The sequence below is a fragment of the Sinohyriopsis cumingii genome, chromosome 7 (assembly GCF_028554795.1).
Source record: "Sinohyriopsis cumingii isolate HCF-2022 chromosome 7, ASM2855479v2, whole genome shotgun sequence".
Classification (NCBI taxonomy): Eukaryota; Metazoa; Mollusca; class Bivalvia; order Unionida; family Unionidae; genus Sinohyriopsis; species Sinohyriopsis cumingii.
Window position 1 is genome coordinate 93,689,687 of NC_142967.1, and position 13,475 is coordinate 93,703,161.

General features: G+C 37.2%; 1 protein-coding gene across 1 annotated transcript in view; it reads right to left on the reverse strand.

Moving 5' to 3' along the window:
* LOC149795735 (uncharacterized) overlaps nucleotides 1–9,086 on the reverse strand; it is a 32,211-nt gene extending 23,125 nt beyond the window's left edge. The window contains exon 1 of the mRNA XM_089965644.1: nucleotides 8,917–9,086. Coding sequence (XP_089821770.1) covers nucleotides 8,917–8,982 — 66 coding nt within the window. The 5' untranslated portion in view covers nucleotides 8,983–9,086. The remainder of the gene's footprint in view (nucleotides 1–8,916) is intronic.
* Between the last annotated feature and the right edge of the window lie 4,389 nt (nucleotides 9,087–13,475).

The following is a 13,475-nucleotide window of genomic DNA, read 5'->3' on the forward strand; positions in this document are numbered from 1 at the left end:
AAAGTGGGCTCTGTAGATTTTGGCAGTTATAAGTAGTTATTTTTACAGTGAAATGGTTCATACTTGTTGGGATTATGTGTGAATATTCAAGGAATGCAGGACATACAACATTATTGGTAGATCTTAATCAATTTTGAAAAAAAAATGTGTTTTTCCTCTCAAAATTCAAATATGATGGAATAGAGATGGAAGTTTAGTGGTGCAGTTTTGAGACATTCCCTACCTGATCTGTTTGACTCATTTACTTACTTCATTGTAGTTTGCCTTCAATTGTAAGAATTGTTTGGCACATGGTGAGTAATAAATGTCAGTGTCACAACTGAGTAGTGAGAAAAAATTAGTCCAAACAAGATTATCTACAAGTATGAGTGGAAAGAAAGATCAAGGCAAGCAACAAATAAAAACCATATTACAGAGTTGCACCCTAATGGAGACATCTGACACAAGTATGAGTGAATCAACCTTGAGTACAATTCAGCTGGACTTGGATGAAATAAAGCAAAGTCTCAGAGGGAGCATTTCAAAAGCAGATTTTACATTTTGACTTGGTGAAAAAAGATGACCTAACAGAAATTGTTACAACTATTGTGAGGAAATTGTTAGAGAATGTGAAGGAAGATCTGAGAAAGGAGATAGAAGCAGAAAGTGAAAGGGTAGTAAAGGAGAGGACAGGAGAGTTGATGGATAGGGTGGATTCACTGGAATTTGAAAACCACCAGTTGCTAGAAAAATTACAGGAAGCAAAGAAGGAAAATGATAAAATGAGGATTGATATGAAAGATTATGAGAGGAGATCAGAGCAAACAAGTGCAGCTTCAAACCAATTCGAACAATATTCAAGGAAGCTGAACATAAAAGTTTTAGGGCTGGAGGAGGAGGAAAATGAAAATCTGAGAGAGAGGATTCCGAAATTGGTGAAGGAAGTTACAAAAATTAATTTAGATAACAGGGACATAGTGGCTGTGCATAGGATTCCAGGCCGACAGGGACAACCAAGGCCAGTGATTGTCAAATTTTGGAGTCTGGATTGTAAACTTCCAATTATCAAGAAGAGGAAGGATTTTCTGCAGTTCAGAGGAATTAGACTGGTAGAGGATGTAACCAGGCTGAATACTGAACTTATCAATAAATTATCTAGGCATCAAGAAATTGACAGTGCATGGTACTTTAATGGATCTGTGTATGGTAAAACCAAATCAGGAAAAAGGATAAAATTTGACATCTATGATGAAATTGATGAGAAAATTAGATTATAAGTGTAATATGCAATTCTGTGAACTTATGAAATTGACCGAATAGGTATGTGAACTTTCGTTTTTATACTCCTTTTTCTACTCTAATTTGTTTTAATATTTTGTTTATAAGACATTTCTTTCCCTCACCAATTTTATCCTTAATTAATATGTTTGTTTATTTGCTGGTCCACTGTTATATCTCTCCCTAATAAATTCTCTCACTAGTTTATAAATCATCTTTCACTCTTATACTCTCATATACACATTTACTCAGTTGTTTACTCACTTTTCTCAACATTAGTCTTCCATGATAAATCTCTCAGTCTCACATTTTTTGCTCATACATTCAATCACCCACCACTTCCATATATGCGCTCTTTCACCCTTTCTTTTTCTTCCCTTTTACCCCTTCTTTCATTCATTAAGTTGTAATTTATATTCTTTTTAATCTGTGCCGTTTGGTTTACAAAACTGTCTTAGCTCCGGAAAGGTCTGTCAGAGGTGCATAAGAGTTATCGCAAATGGAGTTGTTTCACTTGTTGTCCATAGTATACTGTATCAATGTTAAACGCAGCCAAAGCTACAGCATTTACTGTAACACCATGGATGATTTTATTATGGATGTTTGTATTCTGTGTGAGTGTGAGTGTGAAAGCCATGCATATGATAAACTCAAGGTGATAATTACTTCATACATTCCTGTACAAGAATATGTATGTGTAAAATTTCTGCTGTTTTCATGGATAATAAAATAAAAATTATATCTATTAATGTTAGAGGCCTGCAAGGTTCAGTCTTAAAACGAAGGGATATTTTCCACTGGGTAAAACAAAAGAATGTATCTATAATATGCTTGCAAGAAACTCATAGTACAAAGAACGATGAAATATTATGGGCAGCTGAATGGGGATACAAATGTATATTTAGCCACTGCTCTAGTAAGAGTGCTGGGGTTGCAATATTTTTTAGAAATACTTTTGAATTTATAATTCATAGAGAAAGATGTGACAGTCAAGGGAGATTTATTATTTTAGATATTACAATTAATGGCAACAGAATAACCCTCGTGAATTTGTATGGTTAAAATGATGATAATCCTAGCTTCTTTAGAAAGTTAAAGGAGGAGACTTTATTTTTTGAGAACTCGTCAATTATAATGTGCGGAGACTGGAATACTGTTCAAGACTTAGATTTGGATACTTATAATATTTTACATGACAAACACCAACAGTCTAGGGCAGAGATTCAAGACCTGAAAAACGAATTGGAATTAACTGATCCCTGGCGAAATTCCAACCAAGACTTAAAGATGTATACCTGGAGGCAAAAATCTCCCTTGAAACAAAGTAGACTAGATTACTTTCTTGTATCGGATGACATTCATATGAATACAGCTGATGCATGTATCTTACCAGGGTACAAGACTGATCATTCAGCTATTGTTTTGAGTGTGGCGTTTTCAATGTTTCCAAGGGGAAAAGGATATTGGAAATTTAATACCCAACTGTTGAGGAACATTGAGTATACTGATTTGGTCAAAAAGTGTATAACTGACACTGTAAATGAATATTATGTAGGGGGAAATAAAGATGACTCTCTCCATGTTTCTCTTTCCTGTAACGATCCAAATGTTCTTTGAAATTTTGAAAATGAAAATAAGATCTGAAACTATATGTTATTCTATTAGGAAATCAAAAGAGAAATGGGAAAAATTAAATAAAAATTGAGCAGGAAATAATAGAAATTCAGGGGGGACTGTCGAATAACATAAATGGGGAAATTCTGGAAAATTTAGAGAGAAAAAAAGCAGAATTAGAGGAATCTAGGAAAAAATACATGGAAGGTGTTATATTAAGATCTAAAGCTAGATGGTATGAATTTGGGGAAAAAAGCACAAAGTACTTTTTAAATCTTGAAAAAAGAATGTATGTTAATAAGACAATAAAGGAAATTATTTTAGATGATGGGACAAATATATCTGACCAAATAGATATTTTAGAAGCACAAAAACAGTTTTATATGGAATTGTTCAAAAGTAGAATTGCTCAGCTTGATGACGAGGCTACTCAAGAAACTTGAAACAGATATTTTAATCACAATATTAAACTTAGTCGAGAGGAAAAAGAATCATGCGAGGGTCTGCTTACAATTAATAATTCGGTATGTCTCTAAAACGGATGGAAAATGGAAAAAGTCCTGGCTCGGATGGATTCACTGTAGAGTTCTATAAATTCTTTTGGAAGTCTCTGGGGGGATTTATATGTAGATCAATAAATTACGGATATACTATAGGAAAACTTTCAGATTTTCAGACTCAAGGAGTCATCACATGTCTACCAAAGGAGGAAAAAGACAGAAGATATTTTAAAAACTGGAGACCTATATCACTTTTAAATACTGATTATAAGATTGCTTCGGGAGCAATTGCAGCTAGGATTAAAAAGGTTCTTCCATCAATAATCAGCGATACTCAGAAAGGATATATGAAGGGTAGATTCATTGGAGAAAACACCAGACTATTATATGATATCATGGACCAACTTGAGAATGAAAACAGATATGGTTTATTATTGTTAATAGATTTCAAAAAAGCCTTTGACTCAATTAACTGGATCTTTGTGGAAGAAGCTCTACAATCTTTTAATTTTGGTGATTCCATTTGTAAGTGGTTTAAACTGTTTTGCAATGACTCTAATAGTTGTGTTATAAATAATGGACATATGTCATCTTTTTTTAGACTTGAAAGAGGATGTCGTCAAGGAGATCCCCTTGCACCTTATTTGTTTATCATTGGGGTTGAGATTTTAGCTATAACTTTAAAGCAAAACGTGGATGTACGGGGAGTAATCTTTGATGCCAGTGAATATAAATTGGGTCAGTATGCCGATGACGCTTTTATTCTTCTTGATGGATCTAGTTTTTCTCTTGAAGCAACTATGAATATCTTGCAAGGTTTCTCTCTATTATCGGGACTTAAATGTAACATAACAAAAACAAAAGCTATTTGGATTGGAAACAGGAAATTTTCTAATAAAAGAATATGTCCCGAAATGGGCCTAATTTGTCCTCTTCGAACTTTACACTCCTTGGCATAGAATTTTCTCCAGATTTACAACAGATGGTGGAAATTAATTATATGAAGAAACTAACAAAGGCAAAACGAATACTGGCAAGCTGGAGTCAAAGACATCTGTCAATAGTTGTTAAAGTAATTGTTGTAAAGACTCTTGTTCTTCCCATATTCATACATCTTTTTTCAGCACTCCCTAACCCATCAGCAAAAGTTGAAGCAGAACTAAATTGCACGTTATTAAATTTGTATGGGGTGGAAAAGTAAAGAGAATAAAACGTGATATAATAGTTTCCCAGAAAACGAGGGAGGACTAAATATGATACACATATTTTCATTCATTAGGTATATTAAGATAAGATGGGTTAAAAGATTGCTGGAAAAGGAAGATGGAACATGGCAGAACTTAGTCAATACAACTATACTCAGAAATAAAAAGGATATTTGGAATTTAGGGAGAAGGAAATTAGAAGAATTTAGTAAGTTCATTAAAAACAGTTTTTGGAGAGATGTAATTTTGGCAGTATCTAAATGGAAAGAAGAACCGCAAAGTCCTAACGAGTATCTATCCATGAGTATTTTAAATTTTGTCCCCCCTAAAATGATTTAGCAATACAAATCCTGGACAAAAGCTGGTTTTGAAATTCTGAATGATCTAGTAGATGATCATGGTAATTTAATACCTTTTGAGATAATAAAACAAAAAACTGGAAGCGATGATTTCTTGAAATACTTCTCCTTAATATCCAGAATTCCTAAAGCATGGAAAGATGCCATAAAAAACCACCTAGTACATAATAATTTTGATAAGCAGGAGGATAAAATAACGAACTTGCGAAAACAAGATTCACTCAAGTTTGTTTACAAAGATCTTTTACAGGAAACTAAAAGGCAACACACTGTGAAGCAAGAAGCTTGGATGCAAGTATTTAATAAAAATATAAGTAGTGAGGAGTGGTCTGATATATATAGCCGGGCAAAATGCTGTACCAAGGATACCAAGTTGATCTCTTTTAACTTTAAATTAATCCATAGAATAATCGCTACTAATGATTTTCTTAAAAGAATTAACATATTTGATGACAACAAATGTACTTTCTGTAAGAGTGAAACTGAAAGTATTGAGCATCTCTTTTATGACTGCAGTATTACTTCACAGTTTTGGTACCGTTTTATTGAAGTTTTTGCACCTTTTTGCCCAAATACTGTACATCTGTCCAAAAAAGAAACATTTTTAGGAAGTGAACAACTGGACAGTTTGGGTAATTTTCTGCTTATTTTGGCAAAATATTATATTTATACTTGCAGATTCAATATGAAAAATCCTTCTATTTTTGCTTTTAAGCAAATAGTTGCAATGCATAAGAACATTGAAAAATACACTGCTAAGGTAAATAAAAAAGAGGTCCAATTTCTTCAAAAATGGACCTCAACAATGAACATTTAACTTGTCTCTGACTTGATGGTAAACAGGAACAAAATATTGTAATATCACAAAGGCCATGTCACCTAGATTGTGTGCCATATGCATGTGTATATGCGTGTGTGTGTGTGTGTGTGTGTTTTTTTTTTACTTTCTCTGTAGATTATATTTATTATCCCTAGATTATCTGATAACCAGAAATGTTTGATTGTAAGGTGACCCTGGGATGGTTCCCCAACCCATTGGTCAACCTATTACAGGGTTAATAAAAAAAAAAAAAAAAAAAAAAAAAAATAAAAAAAAAAAAATAAGGTTTCATCAAGCTGCATACCAAATTTGGTACACATACAAATTAGTTAAGGGACTAACTGATAAGAAATAGAAGTTGGTAATCTGACAATATGGTAATATAACTGTGCTAAATATGTTGCAATTCTGATAATTAAACTCAACCATGGACTTCTACAATACCGTGCCAAGTCTGGCTTAAATCTAATGATAATTAAGGGAGTTATTGTGTGGAATGTAAGCAGAGCTGATGGACATACTCAAATAAATATTTCCCATTATGATTTCCAACAAAAATGTGCCAAAGGAAAAGGATGGAAAACCCTACTGCATATCTACACCAACCAAACCTGAAGAGTTTCAGTAAAATCTTCCAAACAGGCAGGATGAGGCACTGACAAACTCACATATGGAAAGAAGAACAAACAATGCACTGGGGATATCATAGTACCCTCATTCTATCCTAAAGTGCAGGCATAATTACTGCTTTGTATAATTTTTCTGTATACTAAGTAAATCTGTCAACTTTTTCTATTTTGTGTGTACCAAAAAATATACTTCTCAATATGTAATTATTAAGGTGGTGGCATACAAGTTGGAATATTACCTGTTGTAAATGGTCTTGGGTTAAAACCCTGGTGAAACTACAACATGTTTTTCTAAAACCTCCATGAGCATCATAGGTACCAATTATTATGCAAGACTGCTTTGCTGTTTACTGGATGGGGATGTTAAATAGTAATTCCACTTGCTAGGACAAATCCACCCTAAAAACAATGGGACAGATCCACCCTAAAACCACTGAGAAAGATCTACCCTAAAAAACACTGTGACAGATCCACCCTAAAAACATTAAAGATTCTTCTTTGTGTATTCAAAATTAAAAGTTGTTTGCTGTTGTTGGGAGGGCTGACCCCTTAAAGTGTATCAGTGAACTAATCTACACATAATAACTGGTAAACTGGAAGACGAAGCTAATCTATGGCTTCAGAATGGTAAACTGGAAGACAGTGCTTAAGAATGGCTTCAGAATGGTAAACAGGAAGACGAAGTTAATCTATGGCTTCAGAATGGTAAACAGGAAGACGAAGTTAATCTATGGCTTCAGATTGGTAAACTGGAAGACAGTGCTTAAGAATGGCTTCAGAATGGTAAACTGGAAGACAGTGCTTAAGAATGGCTTCAGAATGGTAAACTGGAAGACAGTGCTTAAGAATGGCTTCAGAATGGTAAACAGGAAGACGAAGTTAATCTATGGCTTCAGATTGGTAAACTGGAAGACAGTGCTTAAGAATGGCTTCAGAATGGTAAACTGGAAGACAGTGCTTAAGAATGGCTTCAGAATGGTAAACAGGAAGACGAAGTTAATCTATGGCTTCAGATTGGTAAACTGGAAGACAGTGCTTAAGAATGGCTTCAGAATGGTAAACAGGAAGACGAAGTTAATCTATGGCTTCAGATTGGTAAACTGGAAGACAGTGCTTAAGAATGGCTTCAGAATGGTAAACAGGAAGACGAAGTTAATCTATGGCTTCAGATTGGTAAACTGGAAGACGAAGCTAATCTATGGGTTCAGAATGGTAAACTGGAAGACGAAGCTAATCTATGGCTTCAGATTGGTAAACTGGAAGACGAAGCTAATCTATGGGTTCAGAATGGTAAACTGGAAGACGAAGCTAATCTATGGCTTCAGATTGGTAAACTGGAAGACGAAGCTAATCTATGGCTTCAGAATGGTAAACTGGAAGACGAAGCTAATCTATGGCTTCAGATTGGTAAACTGGAAGACGAAGCTAATCTATGGCTTCAGAATGGTAAACTGGAAGACGAAGCTAATCTATGGCTTCAGAATGGTAAACTGGAAGACAGAGCTAAATAAAAGCTTCAGAATGGTAAACAGGAAGACCAAGCTAAACAATGGCTTCAGAATGGTAAACAGGAAGATAGAGCTAAACAGAATAAGCAACATTAATATAGGGAGGTTTGTGAAATATGGTTTTGGAGTTTTTATTATGCCCCATCCCATATCCCCAAGACACGGTGTGCTATTGACTTCACACCAAGAAAGAGTGGGGATACATGCATATCAGGATTATTTTTCAGTTGCATCAGATACTTTGGGAGCTCAAAATATGCTTTCAAGTAGGAGTATCCATCAAATTACATGTACACAATTTGCTGACAATATTTTGCTTTTGGATCTAACTTGCAATGGTGTTTCAGCTGAGAATATTTCAACCTTCTCATTCGGTGCTTTTTTCTTTAAAGCAATTATACTAGTAATGGCGAAGTCCTATAATGTAAGCCCTTGACCTAAAACCCAAAACATAAATACCAGGGTTGAGAGCTTCCATTGTTGGACTAGTAATGGTCAAGTTCTTCATCTCAAACTTTAAGGTAGACAACAAACAATAGTTCATTATATATGAAAACCCCGCCCACTGATTCAAACAGCTGCGAACCATTACATTAATGAATGCTGTCTAATTAACACTATATAAATAAACACTGGACATTAACATTATAATAGTCTGCCTTTATGTTCCTGGATCGTAAGCCTTATTATAATAGAAAGGGGTACGGTCCAGAAGAAAATCTCGAGTCAATCTCTTTTCTAACTAACAGGGTCTATTTCTTCCTGGATTGTCACAACAATGAATCGGAAGTCATTCTACAACAATGTATGCTTGAATTCAAAACATATCCTGTATTAGGCACTATAAGAAGGCGCAGGAAATCATTATGTTAGAAAACCAGTGAACTGATTCTGACCTTCCGGTTTTTCACATCATGCAATTAATTTGCAACACATCATACAATCTCCGCGGAAGTACATGCATATACCTCACACAGATTTACCACATATCACTCGTATCAAAATAATGCATTCAGGTTCATACCAGAAATTTTGTCACTTCTATAAGGATATCCCCGGATTTGACAACCGTCGAAGTATCACTTGCCATGTCGAAAGTTTCAATTTATAACATCCTTCAAATGTTAAGAAAAAGTTACAGGCAAGGTTCATACTCCATGAAGCAACAAGGAAGTAATGATTGACAGAGCTATTTGTAGGTGAAGGTCGTCCATGCACTGTGTTGATATATGTACAACTTTATTCGAGTCCCTTGTACATTTATACCTGTGTACTCGTATGATAAAGTATAAGAACCAAATTATTAAAGATAAAGATTATATATAATGTCACATTCTCATTCGAAATCAATCTTGGTTTTAGTGTTGTAATGAGTTTTGGAGAGAAAGATATTGTTTTTAAGTTTCGCAACTCACTATCAGTAAACTAACCTAGTCCTGGTCCACACAAACAAATATTAGTGTTAAACTAAAATACCCACCCCGTAGCGCGCGTCACACACACACACACACACACACACACACACAGAGAGAGTAGTGTGTGGATTTTAAAAAAAAACTAACCCTGACCACCCTACCAAAAATTAGTTTTGAAACATTCAAGGCCACCCAACATCTGTTTAAAATCCGAAACCAGTAATTACAAGATACTGGATCTATGTAAAGAAATTCCAGATGTGATCCATGTATTCAGGTAATTTCATCCAGACAGAGTAAGTCATCATAAGCAAAAAACAACTAATTGTAAGAAGGGTGACTTTTTGTTTACTTCTTAAACTAAACAAAAATTGTAAAGAATCAACTGATAAAATTATCAAAATGTAAAGAAAAAGTGTTAGTCAAACCACTGATAGAGCAGCGAGTTTAGTGGACCACTGCCGTTTACTTTGTATTGTTTTAATTTCATAGTGAAAATTATCTGAATCAAAATTCAGCATTAATAGATAGTGTATATAGGCGAGATATTTAAAAAAATATAATACGTTAGGTAAATAAATAATTGACTTCATCATCGTCACCATGAGCATCAATTCCTTATCCCAAGATGTCGTTGGGGCACCACAGTTAACTTTAAAACAAATTCTCTCCATCTTTCACTGTTCTCTACTACCATTTGAGGATTTCCAAATCCCATGCCTGTCTACTCCTTAATGTTGTCTTCCAAACTCTTTTTTTGTATGTCTCTTCTTCTACACCCTCGCATTGTGAGTAGTGAAGGGGGATACCCTACGGACAATGGTATAATATATTACATAACCCCCTGGGACACTCTATGGACAAGATTTATACAGACAATGGAAATCTCAGTCAAAAACACCTTGGGACTATATACGGACAAAAGTTTGGGGTTATTTACGGACAATAGGAATGGAACAGGTAAGGTGACGTCACAGTACTGAAGATTGGTAACAATGTAGCAAGGGGAGGACCTCAGGCAGAGAGGTTCATTACCGAGGTGTGGGATTCTTTGTTAACCACACTGAAACGGCAATATGAAGCCAAAGAAGACGATCGCTTGAGACTTTCGATTAATCACGACAGTTTGAAGTCCCCCGTTTGAATCGAGTTTAGCGGCCCATCATAACTGCCACCTTCCAAAGTCATCGATTAGATTCAACGTGTGCAACAATCCAACGACAAGTTTCACATCACCGATGGAAAAGCCTCACTGTTAATGACCCACATTTCTCTTCCCCAAGGGACAGGGCGCAAAAATGTGTTACTGGTGGACGACCTTCGCAGCACCAAAACGAGTCTCGTTCGAATTAACAACCCTCAAGACCAGATGTGTTTAGCCCGTGCCATCGTCGTGGGACGAACGTATGCCGTCAAGAACGACACGGCAGAATGGAAAAGAGCTTGGCAAACAATTCAAAAATCGAACCGAGCCAAACAACGAAGAGAAGCAGAACACATGTTACAGCAAGCAGGGCTATCCAAAGACACACCCTGTCTCATTCCTGATATGCAAAAATTGCTAGACGTCTTGGCTCCACTCTACACCTTGAAAGTACACCCTCAAGAAGTGCGCGGACCTCTGTTGTTTCGAGACAAAGATTTGAAAGACGGAAAATACATTCACGTCTATCATCACGATGAACATTTAGATGCCATTACCAGTATCACTGCATTCCTGGGATATGCGAGAAATGTGACTATGGCTATAACAATCGAGAGCAACACAAATATTGTGGATGAAAATGTAAGGGGTGTTTGGCCTCTCGGCCCTGTTTCGACGAAGGACAAGAACAAGTGAATTGCCTTGCTTGTCAGCGCACTTTTGTCAGCCCTGCCTGTAAACCAAAAACATATAAAGGCGCAAATTCACAGTAGAAAAGTGCTTGTTAACTCCTGAGATTGTGCCCTACTTGTGGACAAGTCATACGTACCAAAAATGCCAAGGCACACGCATGTTCAGGGAAAAAGCGATCTCACATTTGTCACCAAATCGTGGATTTGGAACACGAATACTGCATTCAAAAATACCATTCCAAAGAGGAAGACGATGACCAGAAGAAAGGGAATTTCATCTTTTTCGATTTCGAATGCATGCAAGAGACCGGCATTCACATCCCTAATTTCTTTGTGGCTCATCGAACGTGTGAGAAGCGCATCCAAGAGCCTAACTTTAGTCATTGCCCTCACTGTAGCAAGATTTATGAAGGACGTGAAGAAATCTTTTGGGGACCGAACACCGCTTGGCGATTTCGCCCAATGGATTTTAGACCCCATCGACGAGACGTGGATCCAAAAGGACATCGAACGTCACGGAGACTCATCGCTATGCCACGGTAATGGCTCACAGTTTCTCGGGATACGATGGACAGTTTCTTTTGAGATACTATACGGAACAAAGTACCGAACGTCCTAGAGTGACTTTAAGCGGAACCAAAATCCTTCCCATGCAAGTGGGACAAGTACAGCTTAAAGATTCGATGAGTTACTTGGCCATGCCATTAAGTCAAATGCATAAAACGGGTGGAATTACAAAAATGGCCAAAGGCTGTTTTCCGCACTTTTTCAATACCGAAGCCAATCAACACGCCGTTCTACCCCATTTGCCTGACGATCACTACTACGATCCCGACAACTTGCGTACCGAACAACAAGAAGCTTTCTACGCATGGTACCAGACTCACACCTCAGACCCCTTCGACTTTCAGAAAGAAATGCTAAAGTATTGTCGTTCTGACGTGAACATTTTACAGCGTTGCTGTGGAACATTTCGAAAATTATTCATGGAGCATGGAGGAATCGACCCTTTGAAAGAAGCCTGCACCATTGCCAAAGCGTGTTCCTTAGTGTACCTCCAAGGATCCATACCCGAAACAGCCTGGCAGTCATAAGCCCTCAAACGACGAACTTTGTCAAACGTCAATACTCAGTCAAAGCCGTACGCTGGCTACATTATTCGTGCGATAAGAAAGACAAATGCATTCACCATGACCACAACGGAGGAGGCGAAAAGACCATCGGAACGTATTCAGTGGATAGCTGGGACTTAGAAAACCCCAAGATCGTGTACCAGTTTATTATATGCTTATTTCACAAATGTCCCATCTGCTGCCCTCAACGTGACACTAAAAATCAGTTTTCACAACTTACCATGGAAGACTTGTACGAGGCTACTTGTCAACGGCGTTTGAAATTAGAACATCAAGGACAACAAGTGGAGAAAATATGGGAACACAATACGATCGCCGTTTGAAAACCGATCCCGAATTTAAACGCATCGTGGAAAATTACAAGCTGGTGGAACCACTGAACCCGGGGGTCACTTTGTACGGAAAACGGTCGAATACCACCTGTTTGCTGTACCACGTCGTCGAGGAGAAAGGAGAAGAAATCAAATACTTGGACGCATGTTTTCTGTATCCTTACTTGTGCAGATATTATCACTTTGCCGCAGGGCACCCTCAGTTGCTGACCGAACACACTGACCTACACAACATTCGACAATACGAAGGATTGATCAAGTGCAGTGTCTTGCCTCCGACAGACTTGTACCATCCCGTTTTACGCCTATTGCCAAGAACAAAACTGATGTTTCCCTTGTACCGAAATGTGCAACCAAGACCGACCTTGTCAGCACACACAGGAAGAGCGTGCCCTGACAGGAACGTGGGTCAGCGTGGAATTGTTTCAAGCTCTGGACCTGGGATACCAACTGTTAGAAGTGTACGAAATTTACCACTTTCCCAAGTCATAACAGAACCACAAGGGCGACAAACTCAGAAAGGCATTTTCGCTGCCTACGTGGATGCCTTTTTAAAACTGAAAGAAGAATTCAGCGGCTATCCTTCCTGGTGCCAGACTCCCGAAGACCAAAATAAATTCAAAAAGAAATATTTGGAGCAGGAAGGCATCACTTTAGACCATATAAAGAAAAACGAGGGAAGGCGATCGTTTGCCAAAGTTATGTTAGATTGCTTGTGTGGCGAAATGGCACATGGACCGTGTTTACCCAAGACGGAGTTTTTGACAGAACCTTTCCGCTACTTCCAGATGATGTACGACAAAACCAAATACATGAAACACGTGGGCGTCTTTCGTGAGGACTTGGTCTTAGTCAATTACGAAGAAG